General features: G+C 42.7%; 3 protein-coding genes across 8 annotated transcripts in view; 2 read left to right on the top strand and 1 right to left on the bottom strand.

Annotated features, from left to right (window-relative positions):
* Positions 1 to 2,278: 2,278 nt before the first annotated feature.
* Positions 2,279 to 17,823, top strand: kif3ca (kinesin family member 3Ca). The gene is made up of 8 exons (XM_076148720.1): positions 2,279 to 3,694; positions 11,846 to 11,947; positions 12,300 to 12,422; positions 13,754 to 13,872; positions 13,993 to 14,112; positions 14,288 to 14,396; positions 14,577 to 14,728; positions 15,147 to 17,823. The coding sequence occupies exons 1-8, from the start codon at positions 2,282 to 2,284 to the stop codon at positions 15,232 to 15,234; spliced, it is 2,226 nt and encodes a 741-aa protein (XP_076004835.1). The 5' UTR covers positions 2,279 to 2,281; the 3' UTR covers positions 15,235 to 17,823.
* A 658-nt stretch (positions 17,824 to 18,481) lies between these two features.
* Positions 18,482 to 20,779, bottom strand: LOC142999255 (toll-like receptor 5). The gene is made up of 2 exons (XM_076148719.1): positions 20,684 to 20,779; positions 18,482 to 20,587 (listed from the first exon to the last, which is right to left on the bottom strand). The coding sequence occupies exons 1-2, from the start codon at positions 20,729 to 20,731 to the stop codon at positions 18,701 to 18,703; spliced, it is 1,935 nt and encodes a 644-aa protein (XP_076004834.1). The 5' UTR covers positions 20,732 to 20,779; the 3' UTR covers positions 18,482 to 18,700.
* Positions 20,780 to 22,493: 1,714 nt separating this feature from the next.
* The window catches only part of LOC142999237 (dystrobrevin beta-like), a 19,063-nt gene continuing 17,633 nt past the window's right edge, over positions 22,494 to 23,923 (top strand). For 2 of the 6 annotated variants that reach the window (XM_076148677.1, XM_076148679.1), the window contains exon 1: positions 22,498 to 22,865. The gene's annotated coding sequence lies outside the window, so the exon portion shown is untranslated. Of the gene's footprint in view, positions 22,866 to 23,923 lie in introns of all 6 variants that reach the window. The other 4 variants (XR_012963300.1, XR_012963299.1, XM_076148682.1 and 1 more) reach the window with 4 other exon arrangements.

Here is a 23,923-nt window from a genome sequence, read left to right on the forward strand (position 1 = left end):
ATCCCCCACATAGTCTAAAACAGATGTTACAGAGGTCACGCAGAGAGGTTGGTTTCATTGTGCAGGACACTGATTTTCCTTACAGAGTTATGAAGGAAAGGCAACTGAAGCCATTTATGCGGCTTTAGTTTTCTCTGAATTAAGAGTTTCCACTAAAGAGCTGCACTGTTCAAACCCTTCACCGGGGAGGATGACACATTTTGGCATTTGAAAATATTCATGTGTCTGCAAAGAGACTTTATGGATCCAAAATGGGTCACATTTCACAGGTGTTTCTGGTGGAGCAGGGGTTTATATCAAGGTTTCTGCAGTTTTATGAGCTCTAGTTACACATTACCTACTGTGGAGACATTTTACTTAAATGTAGATTAGTCCCTATAGCTTATTTTTCCTCAGTTGCGTTTGGCCTTTAATGTTAGAGCGATCTAAAACGCATAATTTTGGATCAGAGGAAATGCTACTTCCTTTTTATTGTTAAATCCCACTGAGAGCGTCTGCCTTAAACAGTAATGTGCCTATAATGTGCCAATAAAGAGGGAATCGTAAAGGTTGAAAGGGGTTTTCCTGGCACAGATGGGTAATTTTCTTAACCCCAGGAAACTCCAACAAAGACCACAAAGACACTCATTGCTTCTGTGGTGTACCAGGTGAGTCATGGCATTATGGGTAGAATGTATTTATCTGGATGAATAACAAAGAGTGGAATATTCCTGTGGCTGAAACGTTCACTCAGCTAGTTAGCGGTGGCCTGCATCAACATTCTACACTCATATGCCAAACAATTTATCTCCAACGGTTTTAAGAGGTTATGTGGAAAGCTATAAAGTTTTATAGGGCATGAGAAAAAAATCCTCCACGTTACACAATTGAGTGAACTCACTCGCAGAAATATCCTGACCTCCTTTGGTGACTTTGACAACTGCAGGTCATAGTGCATTTCGGATTCATTCCAGCAGGTGGTGGTGTTGTCTCATATTTCAGCTTTATTGTTGTACTGTAGGCGTTTTGATTACTTTTTGCTGATGTTTTTTGGGGAGAATAATTGTTTAAGAGATAAGGGAGACAGCCTTAATATCTGATTGAAGAATTGTTCTCCTTTACTTGTACAAACAAGAAGGCCACAGACTTTTGTGAGAGTGGCTCAAGGAGCATAAAGGTGGCTCTAACACCGTAAATCCATGAACCAATTAGACCTTTCTCTACATTTAACAATGCTAAACTGATGGAACGTATAAATGTAAATATGTAATATATGGTATAATAATAGTAATAATGGTAGTGATAGTAATGTGGCATTTGGTGGTCGCTGACATATTCACTTTACTGATATTGCAAATGAAATCTACTTGATCTATTTAGTACATTTTGTTGTAATGAATGAAAGTTAAATACACACTTAATAAATGTACTAGATGAAGTCACTTACTACCATTTGTCCCGGCTGTTTAGTGATTACAGTGAGATCATTGTTAAGGACTATGACTCATCAAACATTGAATTAATATGTAAGAATATTACACTAAACATTTTCTTTTAGTCCAAATTACATTTTTGTCTGCTTTAATCATGATTTAATAATACGTTTAAAGTTGATTGGGATCTTAATGAATCCCCGTAATCAGACGCAGGTTGCGGGTTGGTCAAACAGCTTTCATTACAAGAAACTACACTTCCCATGATGCTTTGTTCCACTCCGCAGTGAGGTGGGGCGTGGTAAGTGCGTGCGTGAATGTGTATGTGCGTGTGCACGCGTGTGTGTGCGTGTGAGTGTGTGAGCTCACCGCACAGTCCGAGCTGAGCACAGCGAATCCACAGCAGCGGAGCATCCCGGGCGGCGGACAGAGATGCGGACAGCGGTGTGTCGCGGATCTACCGGGTGTGTGTGAGCCAGACAGTATGATATCTGAACACACACACGCTTTGAATGACGGGATTTTCCTCACCGAGAGAGTCTGGACGTGTAACGGGACTGAAATGGAGCGTCGATCTGCGGCGTGAGAGCTTGTGGCCGTGTCTCTGTCGGTAGGCTCAGATTAAGTGAAGGCAATTAGCTCATTTTTCCAGGTAAATATCAGAATCCTTGTTATGAGACACTGCAGCCATTTTTTCGGAGCAATCATTAAGCGTTAATCACAATTTAAAACCCAGTGGTTGCACAATTTTATATGTAGGGAGCATATCGAGGCTGAATACTATTAATTAACGTCCACAGTCTTGTTTTGTTGTGGAGGAAACCATATTTTGCGCCACAGTTGTCTAGAAGGAGAAGCACAAACCAGCCATGTCAAAGAATAAGAGCAGTGAGTCAGTAAAGGTGGTAGTACGATGCCGCCCTTTGAACCGCAAAGAGGAGTCCGGAGGTCCGGCAGGGGTCATAGTGAAGATGGACCTGCCGCTGGGACAGGTCATCCTCCGGAACCCCCGGGCGCCGCTCAGCGAACCCCAGAAAACCTTCACCTTTGATGCTGTTTACGATGCCAGCTCCAAACAGAGAGACCTGTACGACGAGAGCGTGAGGCCCTTGATAGATTCAGTGCTCGACGGCTTCAATGGGACCATTTTTGCGTACGGGCAGACCGGCACAGGGAAGACGTACACCATGCAGGGGGCGTGGATGGACCCGGAGAAACGTGGCGTGATCCCAAACGCCTTTGATCACATCTTCACCCACATCTCACGCTCACAGTCTGACAAGCAGTACCTGGTTCGGGCCTCCTACCTGGAGATCTATCTGGAGGAGATTCGTGATCTCCTCGATCCCAACCACGGCAATGCCAGGGCTCTGGAACTCAGGGAGAGCCCGGAGACTGGGGTGTACGTGCGTGACCTAACATCCTGTGTATGCAAGAGCATCAAGGAGATCGAAGAGGTGATGAACATGGGCAACCAGGCCAGAGCGGTTGCGGCGACAGATATGAACGAGCATTCTTCCCGATCCCACGCCCTGTTCCTGATCACAGTGGAGTGCAGTCTGCCAGGACCGGACGGACGCAAACACATACGGGTCGGCCGCCTTAATTTGGTGGACTTGGCGGGCAGCGAGCGACAAGCCAAGACAGGCGTTCAAGGAGAGCGCCTGAAAGAGGCCGCCAAGATTAACTTGTCCCTGTCGGCGCTGGGCAACGTCATCTCAGCCCTAGCAGATGGTCGCAGCGGCCACGTTCCTTACAGGGACTCAAAGCTGACACGCCTGCTTCAGGACTCTCTGGGTGGGAACGCCAAGACTGTCATGGTGGCCACACTAGGCCCCGCCCCTCAGCACTACGACGAGACCCTCACTACCCTCCGCTACGCCAACCGGGCCAAGAACATCCAGAATCAGCCCAGAGTCAACGAGGACCCGAAGGACGCTCTGCTGCGGGAGTTCCAGAGCGAGATCGCTCGTCTCCGGGCCCAGCTCAACCACAGGAAGTGGAGGAGCAAACAAAAGAAAGAGCATGTGGATGGAGAGAGCTGGGAAAGAGATGGAGATGAAGACACAGATGGCGAGGAGGAGGAGGAGGAGGTGGAGAAGGAGGCCGAGGAGTACGTGAAGCAGGAGGAGCAGCGGCTGGAGATGGAGAAGGAGGCCATCTTGGGAGACCGTTTCCTGTTGGCAGAGGAGAAGCAAAGGCTTCTGGGAGAGAAGGAGAAAATGATGGGGAATCTGAGGAAGGAGCAAGAAGCCACAGAGCAACTGACGGCCAAATACAAGGTGAGAGCTCACACCTGAACATCCAATCAGAGCAGAGAGTGAATGGATCAGTCTGATGGTGTCAGGGTGTCACTGTGACACACTGTAACAATAAATCAGGTTAATACTCTCTCTCTCTCTCTCTCTCTCTCTCTCTCTCTCTCTCTCTCTCTCTCTCTCTCTCTCTTTCTTGCTCTCTCTTCCTCTTCCTCTCTCTCTCTCTCTCGCTCTCTCTCTCCCTATCTCTCTCTCTCTCTCTCTCTCTCTCTCTCTCTCTCTCTCTCTCTCTCCTTCTCCCTCCCTCTGTCCCTCTCAGTAACACCATCTGCTTCAAATATAATTACTAATATTACAGAGTCCAATAGGGAAAACTTAATCATTTTCATTGTTGTTACCATGGTGCCCCCCCCCCCCCCCCCCCCCCCCCCCCACACACACACACACACTAGCTATCAAAGACCTAGTCAGAGATACATTCATTTCCCTCTCCAGTCATTAAGTCAGCCGAGCAGAATGACGGAGTGACTGCAGTGTTTTCTTCTGTAGCTACAGTCTGAACCGTCTAACATGAAACTGTAGCCCTGCTCACAGCCCCCGGCCTCTAATGTGAGGATACGAGAGGAGGAAGATGAGGTTTTTCAATGTGTGGGGGCGAATGTGTCTCTTCTATAGGAACACTAGAGAAGCAAGGTGCCGGTCTGTACTGACAGCAGAACAGCAACAACCTGTGATGTGATGTGTTGCATTCTAATATGAGCGTTTGTGCAGAGGGAGAATCGACGTAAAAGCAAGAGGGAGAGAGATTTTCCAGTTTAGGAATGATTACAGTCACTCCTCTTCCTCCAAACATTACAGGACTTACTGCTGTGTTGCACTCTGGTGTAGAATCTGTAGTTAGTGGCGAGATTTCTCTCTGTGATGCATTTTTTTCCATTTATGATGTTTGACTGTTGCAGCATAATTGTGGCCCTCAAACAAAGTTTCCAACCACTTTTCTTTTTTCTTTTGTGTTCCCTCGGTTTAAAAAGACAGAATAATAATCCTGTCAGTCAATGTGAAACCTGAGCTTGTTTTGGTGACTGGTGGTTTAAAACGAACGGCGGCCTGGTGTCTTGAAAAGCTGCATTTGATTCTGACAGAATGATAATAAATATGAATATAATTATAGTTGTACTTCTATGCTGGTAACATCACATAGTTTACCCAGAAGTTGAAGCACTCTTTCAGCTTTCCTTATCTTTAGATTCAATACTTTTCCTCTCTGAGTGGAGTAATGAGATCAGGGGAAGTCCCATGTGACGGTGTTACTATATAACCCCATCCCTACAGAATGAGTCCTTTCATGTCCATTTCTGTGTGAGCCATCTCATATCTCTGAAGCACTCCAGGGCTGATGATGTGTTGTGCTATAAAACCTCTGATCACAAAGTTCAGAGACTCTAGTTTGGTGCTGACTGGGCAGCAGAGTGTCACCCGCTGAGTGATGTCAACACAGAGAATCAGCAAACGCCCTCCTCCTCTTTTCCATGGAGGAAGATGATTAGGAAAGAGAGATATTTCCTTCCTGTCTTCGATGCTTCGGTCTCTTGCAGGGGGCGTAGAAGGAAAGCTGCACATCCACAAAAACAATATGTCACACACTCTTATTCACATCTGAGCTTGGTCCAAGAAAATCTGAATCCAAGGAAACAATTCAGTGACAAATCCTGTATTTAGTGGTTATGTCGCTGTAGCGAGCACATGTCACATGTCCAGGTCACGAGTCAGCTTTATATAGTTAAGACCAGGACAAAGAACCTTTCAAAGCCCCGTTCCACTTTTCAGCACAGTGTTATTTTCACAAACCATCAGTAGGTTGTGTCCCATAACAACCCTAGATAGATTACATTCAGATAAATAATACATTTCTGCCATATTCATTTCTTATTCTTATTCTCATTCTTATTCTTTAGTGGTGCATTTTTCTTACAGCTTAAAATACAATCTGATGAATGCAGGAAATTGGTGATGTAATGGGGTTAACTGGTGTGCATACTCTATTGTGGAAACTGAATTATTCTTTAATTTCCTTACAGTGAAAGCATGCATTCATCAAACATGTTTAAGTTATCATAGCAAGGTTACAGAATATGATAGTTAGATAAATTGATTCCATCCCATCTTGCTTCTGATTGGCCGAGGGCCGGTATTAACCCACCTATCACAGGCTGTGGCCTGCAGGCTTGCAATTTTCTCTGGGCTCCAGTAGCCAATAAGAGGCGGGTTGTCAGGCAGAGACAGACAGTCTGGCTGCAAATGAGCGTGGAAATTAGCGCAGAGAAAAAACCCATTTAGATGATATCAGATTGATATAAACTAAACCCTCCCTCCCACTTCTCTATCTCTCAATCACACACACACACACACACACACATACACCAGAGATGCATGCATGCCAGGGACCAGCCTTGTGTCTGTTGGGTCAGCTGGTCTTCCTGCAGGGAGGCTGACCTCAGGTAGCGCCTCCATCTGTGGATTGTAGAGGTGTTTTTGCAACTGTTGTTTAGCTGCTGTCAGCGCTGACCTGATAACAACGGCTTCCACCTTTATGACTCGTAAACCTTTATGTACGTGCATACACACACAGCAAATGTATATACCCTTATGGTGTGTGTGTGTGTGCTCTGCTGTGTGTTTTCCATCACCATGGAGTTATGAAAACAAGGACACGCGTTCAGACAGCTGGAACTCTGTGCCAGGAGAAGGAGAGGGAATCAGTCCAGGGCTGGAAGTGAATGTGTGTCATGCTCATTTTCACTGCGGTTAGACTCCCTGCTCCACATATTCAACCAAAAAGTATGTCTAATCAATGATTGGAAAATCTAAATGTTGTTGATCAGGAGCTCTGTGCAAAAAAAAATGGAGGTTTTGGTTTAACAGCAAAGTTTGGTCTTGCAGGCTCCATCCAGCAATTCCTGAATCATTGGAAAATATTTGGTCTGGAGGAAGAAGTAAGACAAAAATTGTTCTGAAATTAAGCTCAGTTGTCAAAATGGGTTCTGGTTTGTTGGAGCAAAAAGAAGGAAAAGCTCCTGAATTCCTGAGATGTTTAACTTAAACTGTCAGGTGTGATCCGCTGGTATGATGCCCAGATTAGATATTTGACTTTTCCATCATGTCACACTCTCATTTTCAGCTTTTCCCTCATGGTTGTGCTCTGTTAGAACTGTCATAATAAATACTCACAGAGGGAGGTGAGATGGTGTACAGGCCTGTCCAACCAAACCACAAACTGCACTTTTAGCAGTAGTGAGCTATAAACTTATAAAAGGCCTGTTTCATATTAAGTTAAGCTATCATCTCCTGTCAAGATATACACATGTTGACATATTTGATCACATCTGTCAAACTCAGCAACGTCATGTTTAGAGTCATGAAATTAAATGTATAATAAACAAAATCTTACAAGTTTGACACAATGTATGACACAATTCAATCAAGTTGTTCCTTCAAATTATCAGATCAAAATGTGGGTTTATAAGGTTAAAGGCTCCTTTAAATATTCAAATACTCCATACAGCTGGCGTGTTACTGGTTGGTGCAGGTGTGGATAGAAAAGATCATAAGTTTTACAATTTCTCTTGCTGTTGTAGATATTTACTCTTTCTGAAATGCATCGTAGTGAAGACTCCGTTCTTTCTACTCTGGAGATTCATTTATGTTTACCTTGGCATGTAGTAACTTAGTATCTGCTGTGTGTTGTGCTGTTTAGGTTTGAATGCAGCAGCTTCTCATAAGGAGGCTGCAGAGTCCCTATAGAGTCCACTATTCTTACATCCACTTTCTAGGTCAAAACACCACAGCACAAACACACTCTCTCTCTCTCTCTCTCTCTCTCTCTCTCTCTCTCTCTCTCTCTCTCTCTCTCTCTCTCTCTCTCTCTCTCTCACGCTCTCTCACGCTGTGTTTCAAGTAGACCAAAAGAAAACTCACAATGTCATGATGCTAACTGGATCAAATAGAGAATTGAGTCCAGTTACCCACAGCTGACATTAAACGACATTAAAACTGTTTCTCCATCCCTCTTTCATTTGATCTGAAAGTCAAACACCCTGTACAGAGCAGTGAGGGATTCAAGGTCCATCCAGGAAGGTGAATGATTCCTTTATGTCCTGTTTTCACCTTCATTCCTCCCTTAATCCCATCATCTACTACCCTTAGTCATTCTAGTTGATAAAGTGATACAAGCTTTATTGGTTCACAAATCAGCAAAACCATTCTCTTTTGGGTTATGTGAATTTATCAAATGTGAGTTTGAGATGAAGCCCTGGCTGAGTCTGATTGGGAAACACTGGCTGTGTGCTTGTTCCTTTTGTTGGTCGCCTGGAATAGTTTTTGCACATTCAGCCTTTTCAGCTTTCAGAGGTATGCAACCTGGCCTGCAGCAGGAGTGAAAACTAATGACCCTCTGATGAGAGCACATCTGTCTACACACACTTTATTCATCCTCTTTAATTATAATAACAAATGGATTGTGATCATTAATAGCACAACAAACTCCAAACACTGAACTTACGGTGACGGCTTCCTCAGTTTGTAGTTTGTAGTCATTCAAAACGCTTCAGCCAATCGTATTACAGGGTCACAAACAATACCCTGAGCCTCATGGGAAATATCGTCAGCATAACACACACACACACATCTAAGGTATGAATGCATACCCAATGTAACATACACACACACACACACTTTCCTGTTTATGTAGCTGCCTTCCTGTCCAATTAGAGGAGGAAAAAGCCTGTACAGTATGCAGTGTTCATGTATGCCTGTGTGTGTGTGTGTGTGTGTGTGTAGGAGCTCATCTCTGCTCTCCATCTTTCAGCATGGAAGGCTGCACCACTGAAATATTGATGAATCAACTCTGTGCATGGCTCTGTGTGCACGTGTGTGTGTGTGTGTGTGTGTGTGTGTGTGTGTGTGTGTGTGTGTGCGCGTGTTGTGTATTCATGAATTGAGTGCAGTCATGTGATCAGGGGAGAAAGCAAAGACATATCTTACATAAACACACACTACCTCCGTGTAAGGATACAGGGAGAAGTAAACAATGAAAATACTTAATTTGGATTGATGGAAAATGGAATATTTACCTTCTGCCACACTGAATCGTCCTATAAGCAATAACAGAAATATTTCATGTAGATTTTGTTGTGAAATATTATGTGTTTTAAAGAGGTAAGTAAGGTAATAAGTATTAATCTATTCTGGTTTGGTAACTCTAGTTTCATAATGAGATGATAAAAGTCTATTTTTCCAGTGGAGCCTTGGCTTTGAGAGCCACTTAGCTGCATCTGCCTCATGTGTTCGCTGTGACTGACAGTGAGTGAATGGTAATGACATTTAAGCTTTTAGCTTCTTGTGCCTTAAGTAGTTCTCACATTGATCAGGAACGACGGGAAACAGACGTGATGTATAAGTCTGTTATCACTCTCTCTCTCTCTCTGTCTCTCCCTCTCTCTCCCCCTCCCTCTCCCTCAGTCTCTCTCTCTCTCTCTCTCTCCCACTTTCATGGCTTCTTCACTAATTCTGTGTTCCCAGCAGGCCTTTTGTCCCCCCCCCCCATGGGTCGTCATGTTGTATTTATAGCGTGGTTGCTCCCAGAGGGCCTTGCTGTGATTGGCTGAGTGATGCTGACGATACGCCTCACTTTCCCATCAGGACATGAATCACTGCCAAAAGAATCTCTGCACTCATTTATGCACAGACATGGACGAACACACACATGAACACGTACACACACACAATCCCTCTGTCTGTTAAGATTAGATACCATACAGTTCATGACACTGATTTAGCATTATATTAAACCTAAACCACTGTTTTAAGGCGTAAATCTGCTTCTTAGATCAAGGGAGACGAGGGTGAGGCAGCCAGGAAATGAGCTCTGCAGTAGATACAGGGACATGATCTCCTTAACTGGCTTCAAACTTGTTTATGTTCGTGTGTGTGTGTGCGTTTGCGTGTCTGTGTCTGATTAAGAGCGTGATGAAAGGATATATAACGATATGACTGAGGGATGAGTGTGTCAGCTCCCATGATGGAAGGTCGTTTGTGCTCCCACGGAGTCATCGCTCCTCCTCCTCCTCCTCTTCGTCCTCATGACTTCATTTCATCATCACCTCTGTGTCACCAGATGAAGTCAAGGGCAGAGTTTGACCTGAAAAAGACACAAATGATTTGATTAATCTCAAGCCAGACCCCGAGACTCTCAGGATCTGCTTTTTATGATCTAAACCACCTTGCGTCAAATCACTCTGTCATGTTAGGTTTCCTCCTCTTCCTCCTCTTCCTCCTCTTCCTCCTGCTTTTGTTGCATCCAAAAGGCATAAATGTGATGAGCCTTTGGTTTCCTACAGGGATCCAGCGCACGTCACATTACACAACGCTGCACTGCAACCATTAACCTTTCGTACCACAAGAGAAGAGCAAAAACAACAGAGGCACCTTAGCGCTCGCGTTTCATGTCAGGAAGGGAAGTTCTCATTTTTTATTCCATCGCTTCCCAGCACTGCACTCCTTTTTAATGATATCACAAAATGTTAAGTGAATTATGAAGTTGTTATGTGAAGAAATGAAAGGTTAGGGTAGGAAAGTTAAGGATTAACAAGACTATATGTAGTTCATTATTATCTCAGTATTATAAACTTCATTATTCTAGTGTATTTTGTTATTCTGCTGAGAAAATCAAGATGTTTCTTCCAACTCAAGTACTCAAGAAACATGAGTCTGAGACCTGAGACATGTCATTGTTCTCCACAGAATAATCACAGATCAAATAGAGAAACCATTATGGAGGCCTGTACATCTGTGGGTTGATGTCATTAACCCAGTTTAGACTCACAGTTGGACTGTAATTGTTCAGTGAACTTACAAAATGAATATAATTCAATATATTTTGCCCCATCTGATGACATGGCAGGAGAAAGCAGACATACAGAGAGGTTAGAGAGTCACTGACTGCATTGTAAAGCGTGAAGAAGCAGGATTAGTGATTTGTATTATTATTGAATCAGCCAATCAGACAGAAGAGATGCATGAGAGAGAGACAGAGACAGAAAATCCCCTAATGTGAATCAACCCTTTAACATTGCTGAAAGAATATGACAGAACACAAAGCCAGCAGCAAATCGGCCACACACACACACACACACACACACACACACAGAACACAAAGACAGCTCAAAACAAAGAGGCTTTCTATGATGACCTGCTGTAGACACATCCTCTCTGAAGGACATCACTGTATTCTCTCTATGACTACGAGTGCGTGTGTGTGTGTGTGTGTGTGTGTTTGTCTGTGTGTGTGTGTGTGTGTGTGTGTGTCCTCCCTTATAATCAAGGGGACAGTGTGGCAATGTGCATGTATGGGCTAAACAGTTTCCACATTCACATACACACATGCACAGACTCACCCTCTGTAAAGATTGGAATGCGGCCTATACAAAATGGCCTCAACCCTTCTTTGAGGCCCCTCTTTCCTCCTTTTCCCCTTTCTCTACCTCCGTGTTCCTCCCTTCTCTCTCCTCCTCCTAGTTGTTTTCTCGCCATCATTATGTTTCATAGACACAATGACCGCAAAATATTTGTGTGAGTGTGTGTGTGTGTGTAATATTCACCTCCCAGATAAATTGCATCACTATGACCCAGGCCTTTAATCTCCACGGTAACCAGAGATGCTGTAACCAGAGGCAAGGAACTTTTGTAACATTCTGTCACTCACAGTTAAAGCACATGAAATCAAATCTGCACCTTTATTTTCTAAATTAAATGTGATGAAGTGATTACTTTGTATTGCTTAACTGGTAAAAAAAACACAATATAATCAATCAATCAGCAATGAATACATTATTAAAATGGCCCACAGATTATTGATAGATTAAATCACACTCAGCACTACATCCCTGCAGAGTCCCATACTTCACTCTGTAAAAGCTGATGTGCTCATTTTCAGCTCTTACTGCCTCATCAGCACAAACTGCTGCACTCACACTCTTACAAAGGATTAACCATTTAAAGCCCAAACTAACTTCAGATCAATAACCTTTGGTCCTCATTGTTTTCATAGCATCATAGTTGCGTAATTAGCATTCAGGACAGGTCTTGTGTTAATCATTCTTCCTTTATTATGTGTTCAAGGCGATGGAGAGCAAGCTGCTGGTCGGTGGAAAGAACATCATCGATCACACCAACGAGCAACAGAGGATGTTGGAGATGAAGAGGCAGGAGATTGCTGAGCAGGTAAATCTGTCGGTGTTTGTTTGAAAATGCTGCACAGAAAACATTCCTGAGAAGCACCCAGACGCTTTACTCAAGCTATAACAACAGAGAGGTCCTGCATCACAAGCAAATACACACATTCAGCTTACGGTGGGAGTGTTGGCAGTGTTAGATGTTGAATAAATCTTTTCAAATTTTTTGTGGTCTTAAGAATTGCATTGTCTAAGATGAATGGAGCAGTGTCAAGCAAAACAGGAATACCCAAGTGAAGTAACGATAATTGTGACTTAATACCTTTATAAGTAACTGTGTATAGTTGTTATGTGTGTTGTTATGTACTGACTGTTATATTATATTGTATTTGTCCCTTCAGAGTCGTAGAGAGAGAGAAATGCAGCAGCAGATGCTGAGTCGGGATGAGGAGGCGCTGGAGCTGAAAGGGACCTTCACTTCTCTGCAGCAGGAGGTGGAAGCTAAAACCAAGAAACTTAAGAAGGTAACACACACACGCACAAACACACACACACACACACACACACACACACACATTCCTTCTGGTTCTTAATAGTCTATCCTCTTAACTCCTGTGATACCCATTGTGTAAATGACCACACGACTAATGGTCCTATGTTGACCTTTGATCCCGCCTCCCAAATCTTACTGCATGGTGATGTCATGCTGAGGAAAAAGGGAGGAGAATACTTTTAGTGTCATTCATGTTAAAAACTTCAACTCTGCTCTGATTACCGCGATAAATTGATTTTCTCAAACCCCGTGGAAACACCGTAATCCTGTTTTGTGTGTGTCCTTTGTGAGCAACACAATCGTCACAGGAAGTACATTTCCTGTGGAGCAGTGAACAGAGGCCTTGGAAACGGCTTAAAAAAGGAAATACAAGTATAGGGTGAAAGGAAAACACAGGTTGTCGGTGTGAACAGAATGAATTTAACAGAAAGGAATCATAGCTACATCTCAAACATAAGATCTGCCGGGGTCCAGGGAAAATATCATAACCATTTGTTTTTATTGTTTTTAATCATTGTATGTTTGTGAATGGGAAATTTCAAAATAAAGTGCAGAATGTTCTCCCAGGTGAAGCAGAGCAAAGTCAGGATGAGCTTCAGCTCTGCTTTCAGTCAGGCGGTGGACAGTGTGAGAGCTCAGGAGGAAGGGTAGTGAGAGAGAGAGAGAGAGAGGGCGGCCATTCTGCTGTACTCCCATTGGTTGGACATTTCTCCAGGCACCAGTGCTCCCAGTGCTGTTGCTATGGGCAACCAGAATACAACGTGCTGGGACCAGTTCATGAGTGACACTCTCTCTCTCTCCCTCTCTCTCTCTCCATCTGTGTGTCTGTGTCCTTTACTCTCTCATTCATTTTGTCTCTCTCTCACCCCTCCTCTATTTGTACCTCCCTCTCTCTTTCTCCCTTTCTCTCTCTTTCTCTTTCTCTCTCTTTCTCTCTCTCTCTCTTTCTCTCTCTGTCCCGCTTGCCCTTTCTCTGCACTCTCTGTTTCTCTCTTTCCATCTTTTCTCACCGTCTCTGTTCCTTCCTCTCACTCTATCCCTCTCTCATCCCTCTCATCTCCCTTGCTCTCTCTCCCCCTGCTTCCTTTTTCTGCACTGGCTCTTTCTCTCCCTTCTTACTCTCCCTCACCTTCTCTCCTTCGATCTCTTCTCACCTTCTCTGTTACATCCTATCAACCCCCATCTCTCTCTCAACACTCTCCTCTCCCTCCCTTCCCCTCTCTCTCTCTCTCTCTCTCCCTCTCTCTCCCTCTCTCGCTCTCTGTTTCTCTCTCTCTCTCTTTCTCCCACCCCCCTCCCCAGCTCTATGCTAAGCTCCAGTGCATCAAAGCAGAGATCCATGATGTCAACGAGGAGCACGTGAGGAGCCGGCAGGAGCTGGAGCAGACTCAGAATGAGCTCACCAGAGAACTCAAGTTCAAGTGAGCGGAAAAAACATCCGGAGAAATCAACAAATCAACAAACACACTTACCTATGATGGAATTTGTTGTTGATGAATGAACACTTAAGTATCACATTGATGGGTGTTGTGTTTTTGCAGGTATCTGATTATAGAGAATTTTATTCCCCCTGAGGAGAAGAACAAGATCATGAACAGGTTGACCTTTGACCCTGAGGAGGATCAGTGGAAGTTTCAGCCTCTGGTCCCCGCTGAAAGTCAGCACATGAATATTAATACGTGCATTTCATTGCTTTCTTCCTGTGTCACATTCAGCTCTTATTCATGCCTTGTAGCTCCGCCCTCTGCCATGTCAATCTTATCTTTTTGTCTCAAAGATGGAATATCTTGGCAGGAGTTGATAGATTTGTCATTGATTCCCTCTCTCACTGTTCAGTAAAAGCTCCCAGATGAAGAAAAGGCCGACATCTGCAGTCGGATATAAACGACCCATCAGCCAGTATGCCAGGGTTGCCATAGCGATGGGGGCACATTCTAGATACAGGGTAAGTGTGTGTGAGTGTGTGCGCCAATTCAAATGATGAATTTCGGTGCAATTAAAGCATTTCTGTCAACAAATGATTGGTTGTACCTGAATGCAGCACGACACGTAAAACACATTTATTTCAACAAAACACATATAGTAATGCTCAGCTCTATCTGTGTGTATGTGTGTGTGTGTGAAGGCGGAGAACATCATGTTTCTGGAACTGGATATGACTCCTCCCTCCACGCTCTCATTGGCTCGCTCGGCAGAGGCGGATCCTAACCAAAGCCCCTCCCTGGATAACTCCCCAACCAAGGACAGAGGCAGGTGTCTCCGAAAGTCTCGATCCTGGTGAGCACAGTTTGTTTGCAATAACCAAGTCTCTATGAAGGTGACAGGGTCAGAATGCTACGATGAATTTGATTGGCGGTCTGAACTCAAGATCAGGCTCATATATTCAGGTATCAGAGTATCAGACAGCTATAATAGCGTGGCGTAAGTACATCTCATTGATTGTGTGTTTTGAGCTTCTAGTCTGGACTCATAACTGGTTTAGAGTCAATGCTCCTGTAAGTGGGATTGTTCCGGATAAACCACACCCTTTCTGGTTGATCCTAATCTGACGGTTTATCTCTAAATTCCTCCACAGCCTGTAATCCCAGTGCTGTCTGTAATCTGATTAACTTGTCTTTACATTGCATTAGCATTAGAGGAGTATCACCCATGTTCAAGTGCTTAAATGATCTTAATATCCACTTCTCCTTTGCAGGTACCAGACTCCAAAGTCCCTCACCTCTTCCTCCTCCAATCTCTCCTTGGCAGCATGTCACACTGCCACACCTACAGCAGCACAGTAGAAGTGTGTTTTTTTATTGTTATTTATTCCTCTTCCTCTTCTCTTTCTGTAACTGATACTGGGACAGGAATACACACCACCGCCTCTGCTGAATCCTGAGTGTGTGGGATACTTTACCAAGGAAATGAACTGCGAAACAATAAAGCAAACGAACACACAAACCTCAGAAACTCTTTAAACTTAGAGTCAAACGCTCGCTCCTGCCCATCCTCGCATGTGTGACACCGAGAGCCTCCGACCTTCCTCAGAACGCTCAACCAGTGCAGTGCAGGGTGGGCGGGGGTGTGTGTGTGTGTGTGTGTGTGTCGGTGTTTGTGTGTGAGTACAGGGCTTGTATGTGTGCTTGCCTGTCTGTTCCAAATGGCTCACATACACTATATGCCGCACAAATCCCCTTAATAACGTCTAAGATTTAAATGTACATATTTGATGTATGTATTTGAGGTTTTAGGGGGCGTTACCGTGTGTGGATTGCTTGAAGTGATTGAAGAGTTTTTGCTAATGTGGCTCTTGAGGTTGAGCACAGGAGAAAGTAATGTTCTTAAATGCGATGATGGCATCATTCCTTCTTTCCTCCACAGTGAACTAATCTAATGAAAGAAATGCCTTAAAGTAAGAATAATGTAAAGAAAAGATCGTAAGGTTACTGGATTTGATAACCGATCAATGATTTATTATGTCTATTGTTGTTTAATCAATAATAGAATGATGAAAATAGCTTTATTCCCACAGCAGCTTCTATGAATATTGAGACTAATGTATGTTTTCTGTAATTCACGAGTTCTTTGGATAGCGAATGATAAATTAGTTTGCAACTAAATGGAGCAACTACTTTTGTTTAGAATTATAAAATAAAATAAAGTTTAGCTCCTTTAAAGGCTTGCAGAGTAACTTACTTGCAAGTTGTTTCAATGTAGAATCCTACCTTAAATAAGAACATGGACAATCTGTATCTGAACTTAAAGCCTGTGTCTGAAGTCATATTGTTCATTTCTGTTGTCCAAATTCATAATGGCTGATATTGGACTGAGATTATCCCATTTTGGGCCCAGGCTAAAATGGAATTCCGGCCAGCTGCTGTGGGAAGAAGGTGTGTTAAGACAGGCTGGTGAAAGTGTAAGTGGAGGTGACTGGCTTGCTGTTTGGACGGCAGTGGGCTGTCTTAGGTGTACGGTGTAGTAACACAGGGTTCTTTACTTCCTAAAGGTTAAGAGGAGCAGACAGGGGGGGTCAGGCTGATTAATCTCTGTATCACTGTATTATTGATGGCAGAGCTCCTGTTACAGCTGAACCCTCACCATGTGCAGCACAGCCCTGAAAGCTCCAGACTGACATTGTTCTCCATCCCTCTTTCCACTGTAACTGACACTGACTTTGTCCTTGTGTGTGTGTGGAGATAATTTTTCATGACCCTCAACGCCAAAACATGACATTATTTGTATTTGATGAAAAGGCAGATATGAGCTCCTAGAAGCTTACTGTACTGGCTGTTTTCTGTAATACAACCTGTTCATAATGATCAGCAAATATTTCGAATTAGTTCACTGATTTGTGGCGGAACAAAAATTCTGTGGCAATGTAGAGAGTCAGAATTGGACATGAATGAATTTTAATGCGTAACTCTTTATGGCACGTATATTGGAAAGTTTATACACAGGCTTATTCAAAATGCTATGTCACAAAAAATATTAATATTAATATACATTATTATAAATATTATACTTCAACCTCCTGCAGTCTAAATTTTGATCATAAATATCACATATGCATAATATGTTATGCACCAAATATTTAGTTTATACCTCTTATTTCTCAAAAATAAGATATAAAAACATGAGGGAAGAAATGAATTGAAAGAGTTTTTCCTCAGCTGTCGTTTACAGAGAGAAGAATTTGAATAAATCCACCTTTAAGGGCAAGACTATTTTATCTTTTCATACTTTAATTTGTTTCCTTTTGAGTTACATACACTGTATGTGTTATCAATATGTGTGTGTGTTCCATACGTACCCCAGTTTGTTATAGCTTCAAAGTCTTCTAGGTTTTATCTAAATGTTCATGTTTGTGCATAATAACATCAGAATACTTTAATGGGCTGATTTCAAAGCATTGCAGGTGGAAATGTTTCACGATAAAGAAACATTTATCATCTTTGCAACCTCAGAATTTAGATCAGATATGGTTTAAGATTAAGATTATCTGGGATGCAGATTAATTAAGCATCATTTGGCTATAATTTGCCTCTCGTCATAAACATATTGATCACTCAAGTGTTCCATCTACACCCCCCCCCCCCCCCCCCCATGTGTGGTAACAGTAGTAAAGTATTGTACAAATGTGTGTGAGCACTGTGGGGGTGGGGAAGAGGGAGGCACAGGGACGCTGATGGAAGTGGGGGATGGATGGATAGATGCCGGGGATCCGAAGAGAATCAGGAAGTGTGGAGGGATCGTGGAGGAGGAGGAGGAGGAGGAGGATACGGAGCCTGTTTCCATGGTAACTTGCCAGGAAAGGGATGGGGTTGGGGTGGGGGGGCAATCGTCTATGTATGTATGTAACATGGCGGGCCAGTCGGGCTGAGCTCGTGGCTTACTACTGAAAATATCCAATAAAGACACTACCATCCACGCCTCCTGGTGTTTAGATGCTCCTGCTGATCAATAGGTGAAAATTGCATCCAGGTTAAGTGTGTGGGTGTGTGTGGGTGTGTGTGAATGGATGTGTTATTGGCAGGAATGGACAGGTTCCGTGTCAGCATGTGTGTTGGTTGGAGAGAATGATGAATACTATTTAGAATGAATTCATAGGGTTTTTCCTTGATTTATTTTCAATGTAGAGGTTCTAGAACGTTCAATGTGTATACCAGCATGAAAGATGGAGGAAATTATGATATGAATAATGATAGTAAGAATAATATAGCCAGTGACGGTGAGGTGCCGCAAGCACGCGTACACACACACACACATTTTAACCCACATTGCTGTAAATCCAGACGCTTTGATTCTCCATAATGTCTGAACTCTACATTTCTGTACATCCAGTCCTCGGTAGCGTCGCATCAGTGAACATACCTGTGTGTCTCACACTGCTGAGAAACAGAGAGGAGGCCAGAAGTGTTAGCGGCTGCTGCCCTCTGCTGGTAGAAACCGGAACCTCTTTCAGTCGGCCTGCAGCTGTAGAGGTGAAAAGCACTGATACACTGAAGAAATTCAATTTAATCAATCAAATTACGAGAATACTTCTTACTTTTGTCCAATAAGGCATTTTATTTGTAAATGAGAGTTTCAGATTTGAACACTGCTTGGTAATTATTACAATAAACAACAACAAAATCATTTTTATAGTGCAATGAAAGCAATGAAAGGTGCATTAAAGGTTGTTCTATTGCCCATATACATACAATCGCTTGATCACTTTCACATAATTTGCCGTCCCCCTGAGACAAAATCCACATTGACTATATTTCATCAGCTTTGATGTGTTTGAGCAGAGTAATCTAACAGAGGAACATTATAGAACTCTAAAGGAAATTCACATCTGAGTTCCTCAACAGGCTTCAGGAATGTAACGTTGGTCTCCTTCATCCAGACCAGGAAACTCTGCAGGTTGGGATTGCAGTGGAATCGATTCATTGATAAATCGATGCGGCTGAGCGAGTGGAAAGCTGCAGGGTCAGGGGAGGCGATGAAGTTATTGGAGAGGTCAAGTCTTCTCAGGCTTTTGGGTAAGATGTCTGGCTGGAGATAAGTCAGTGTGTTGAACGAGAGGTCGATGTCTTCTACTGAGGTGAGACCCTTAAATACACCCTGAGGTAGAAACTGCAGAGAGTTGAAGCTCAGACGGAGACTGATCAGATGGTTCAGATTGTCAAAGATGTCCAGGCATCTCCCCTGAGACCAAATCACCTGCAGGGAGCTCCTGTGAAGATCCAGTGTTTGCAAATTGTTCAAACCACTTTCTGCAGCCCGTCTTGGTAGGTTGCACCTCTCCATGGTGTTTTTTCCAAAGGCGAGATATTGGAGGCGCTTCAACCGAGTCAGAAACAAGAAAACATCTCCCAAGTTTGTTAATCTGTTATTCTCAACCATCAGGTGTGTGATATTAGTGGCAAACTGTGTGAGACTGGCCGCTGATGAGGACATCAACTTGTTGTCACTCAAAAAGAGATACTCTAAGCGTGGCAGGGATGCAGGGAAGCCAAGGTCTCGCAAAGAGTTTCCTGTTAGCTCTAAGGCTCTTAAATTGGGAAGTCCACTGAATGACCCATATCCCAAAGCACCAATGTGATTGTGAGACAAGTCTAACACTTGAAGAGCTTTAAGAGAAGCGAACGTGTGTGAATAGATTTCCCCTAGCAGGTTGTGTGACAGGTTGAGCATTTTTAAATGACCTTGCAGACCTTCAAAGGCATTTTTGTGAATCCGATTGATTCTGTTCTGGGAAATTTCAATGACTTCAACCTCTTTCAGTGGACTGAAAACTCTCTGTTGCAATGCAAATATCCTGTTTTTAGACAGATCTAGAATGCGGATTGCACTGTCCTTCAGGCCTTCAAACGTACTCTGGTCTGGATCAGGGAGATTCTGGAATGAGAACCCTTTGCCCATGGGTCCAGACATTTTAAGATGATTAATTCTTGTCCCGCGAATGGCTTTGAAAAGGAGCTTTGATTTGGTCGCGCTGAGGCCATTGTAGGACAAGTCGATTTTCTGAAAGGACATTCCTCTGAAAGGATTCCCACATTTCTTCCAGTCAAGGCCCTCAGTATTCATATTGTTAAGATGGATGGAGTCCAGGTTTAGGAAGTTAAAGTGTTTTCCCCGGAAAGCGGCCAGATCTGCTTCACATATCATATCGATTTTGTTCAGCTTGAGGTTCAGATTTGTTAACTTAGTCAGGTTTGAAAAGAACAATGAAGGCTGCAGTCTGTTTATACGGTTACCAAAGAGATTGAGTGTTTCCAAGGAAGACAGTGGCTCCAGGTAGTTCTCCTTCAGTATGGACTCTTGGAGTGAACAGTAGTCCAAGTGCAGAATCTGTAAGCTGGACAGCCCCACAAATGCCCTCTGCTCCAGCTGAAGCCCGATGTTGAAGCCGAGCACAAGCTTAACAAGGTTTTGTTGTCGGCTGAATGTGTTGTTCCTGATAACCAAAGGCACAAACTGCTGTCCAAGATCCAACTGTTGCAACTGCTCCAGTCCTGACAGGGACGTCTCATCGAGCTCACGGATGTAGTTCATCGGCAGGTACAGATGGGTGATGTAGGGAGGAAGAGCAGGGATCCGGCGGTGTTTCTGAGAGGCACAGTTGGCTATAGAGCCTTTGATGAGGCATGATGGAGAGCACCCTGCCACCTGTGGGTGGGCATTCAATCGATTAATCATTTACTACATACAAAGCCACACAGCAAGCAGCATCTCAAGTTAAACTACATTTGTATCTTCACCTACCTGCAGGAAAACACCAACAAGAGCCACCTGAAGAGCCAACGTCCACATGATCAGCAAGTGTAAATCCAACTCTGGAGAAGTGCTGGTCCTGTCTATTCACAGCTGTTTTATCTGTGAGTGTTTGCGTCAGTTCATTGACTCTGCTGCGTCAACATGACGCTGAGAGGGGTTTCCCTCTTAGAAGACTCCGGATTTACCAAGAGTGGGAAGTTCTTGTACAAGTGTTTGTGTTCACCGTTATTGTATCAAAACAAGAACACTTCCATGGGTTAACTCTTTAACAGGAAACAATAGTGTGTATTGTGTGTATTGTCACAAGTATTCTGCTGATACTATGAATTTTGTACAACATTATGCTCCCTGTGTTTCAAAAGTGTTATCTTCATCAGCTCAAGTTCTATATCCTATATTTAACTGAATGGTAACTCCAGCCTGATCTACATGAACAAACACATCCTGAATTCTTGTAGGGAAGTGTTTTGGCAGTTGATTTGTTCAAAGGTATGAAGAGTTCATTTCCAGAAAAACAGATACTGGATAATATGCATCATAAATCTACAAAGCCATTGCATGATTGTATTATTCATTGTTAGACATACTGTATATACAGCATACTGTACATACAGTTATAGTATTTTGTGGTGTGCCTGATGGGCAATGCATTAGTCATTAGTCTGAGTTGGATGAATCGGTTGTTCTAGATTCTCTCTCATGCAACTTTTGAGTTGTATGTATTTCACAATGTCCCCAACGTTTGCTTATCCTCTTTCAGAAATCAAGACTTCCCCTTAATTCTCTCTTGTCCAATGTTTCTATAAGATGTACAGATTTCAACACATGACAACCAGTGAGTTCCTAATGTTTACATTCGTCACCTTTTCTGTAAGCAAATTGTCCAAAATATCATACAGAATCAAATCTAACCCATGATATGAATTACATAATCAAAATTCTTTATACTTTCAAACATCTAGAGTAAAGAAATCTGCCGTTCTAATCTTAAACTAAGTAACTGCTTTCAAATTCCAATTAGCTGACCCGTGTTTGGTTTAGTCACACAGCTCTGGTGAATTTCACAACTGGTAGAGAATTTAACTTCTACAGAGACACAGAGGCCACTGACTGATCCACTGCATCTATTTTATTTTATTTCTACCTATGTGTTGGCCACACACATACTCAGCATAAATGGGTCCATTCCATACATCCATATACAACATATACCAACCCCACTACAACACTGCATTTGTCTAGTTTTATTTTTTAAACTTCTAATGCAGGAGATATAAACACATTTCAGGAGTCATTTTGACAATATGTTGATTTTATAGGTCTTTCCGTGTATGTTTAGAGAGAGGGAGAGCATGCAAGAGAGAATTTATGATATTTAGTAATTAAGGTAATAACAAATCATAATGGTATAATTAGTGAAATGTATTAAAAAAAAAGTCAGAATATAAATGGTAAATTAGTAGTGGTAATAGGCTAAATAAATAAATGTAATTGTGTATTTTTACAACATTATACTACGAAAAATGACATAACATTTCGATAAATTATTAAATTCCTTAAAATAAAAAATAACAACTTCTTTTGTGATCATATTCAAATTAATAATATACAATAATAATATATATAATGTGTTTTTTTAATCAACAACAAAGTAAAGGAATCTCATCTATGGAGTACTACTGTGTGTGAGGAAGTGCGGATACGTTTAAGAAGTAACGGAAGTACAAAATTACCGTATAATCAAAGTAGTACCGCCTCATTAGATACTAATAGATGTGTAGTGATGAGTTTGTTTTGTGTATTCCATGTTTATTGTGTGTATCTGGAGTGTTTCCATGTATGTGGAGTGTACCGGGAGTGTTTCCATTGCTCTCCCCGGCGCAGGGAGCCTGTCAGAGGGGAGGGAGCAGCAGCAGAAAAGAGGAGTGACTTTGCTTTCAAAAATAGTAACGCTACTCTTCATTACAGCACCGACCGGTCCCGCAGCGGGCACGGAGGCTGAGCAACATGGCTCCGGACGGGAAGAAATAACGGGACGGGCTTACGGAACACACAAGCGGGACCGAAAGAACCGGGACGTATCCAGACACAAACCAGGCATTAGTCACTGCCACACGTTCCAGTGTTGATGTTGGTATTTGGACGCGAATACCTGCTGAAAACAGTCCCGGTGAGTAAGATTGGCTCTGTTTTTACACCGGTGTGGAGATTCCTTTCGCTTTCGTACGGTTAAATAAACGCAAAGTTCAGGTTTTATTCGACTTTTGTGATACATTTCGGTGTAGTTTTGTCACTAGAGTCACTGAAGAACACATTCATTCGGGGGGAACAAGGTGAACAGGGAGTTAAACTTTTCTGCAACATGGCCGCTCATATGTCAGAGTTGTCCAGAAGTAGGCAGAAGTGAAAATAACTGGAGCTCGTAACGATTTAAGAGCCTTCAGACACTTAGAAGTTTGAATTCAAACTCTATATTAGCTCTTTTATTACCTTTGTCCACTTTAGTGTCTCAGCTTTAGTGTTGTGAGCAAATGGGATTATATTTCTCTCAAATTTAATCTCTAGTTTGAGCTGAAAATCAAAAGCCTAACATAATGACAAATAAAAATCACATCAACATGGATTTACCTATTCTCAAAATCCATGTAAAAACATCATATATTTGTAATAAGACCGAGCCTGACTGATATATTGATCCAATATTGTCTTGTGACAGAAATCACCATCTTTTATATATTGTGTAATAATTTATGAAATTTTCTATCTTCTGGTTTGTGTTCAGAGGTTATCTAAAGAAGTCATGTTTGAGCTGTTGTAGGGGAACAAAACGTCAAGACACAGGGTTTTTGTTTGTTTGTTTGTTTAGTTTTTTTAGGGAGTTGGATCCCAAGAGAAGACTGATTAGAGTTAGACGAGGCCTTGATTGTACTTATCTTGACGTTATCTAGCACGCAAACATGTACACAACAGGCATATCCTGCATTCCTGAGGTTCTGCATTTACAGTATTCACACTGTGCGCTTGCAAGGTACAATTGTTGCAGAAATTGTTAGGAGAGAGAGAGGTAGAGGGAGAGAGAGAATGGAAGAGAGTGAGAGAGAGAGAGTCTGATGGGCTCTGTCCCAATCTGTCCCCTAAGGCCTCCACTTCTCCCTGCCACGTTCATCCTCTGTATTTTAATCCAGCAGTGGGTGATTTGTTTATTTCTCAGAGGGGACATAGGTATTT

This window comes from Genypterus blacodes, unplaced genomic scaffold (assembly GCF_046128005.1).
Source record: "Genypterus blacodes isolate CSIRO-AG114 ecotype Tasmania unplaced genomic scaffold, CSIRO-AGI_Gbla_v1 ptg000042l_1, whole genome shotgun sequence".
NCBI classification, from domain to species: domain Eukaryota; kingdom Metazoa; phylum Chordata; class Actinopteri; order Ophidiiformes; family Ophidiidae; genus Genypterus; species Genypterus blacodes.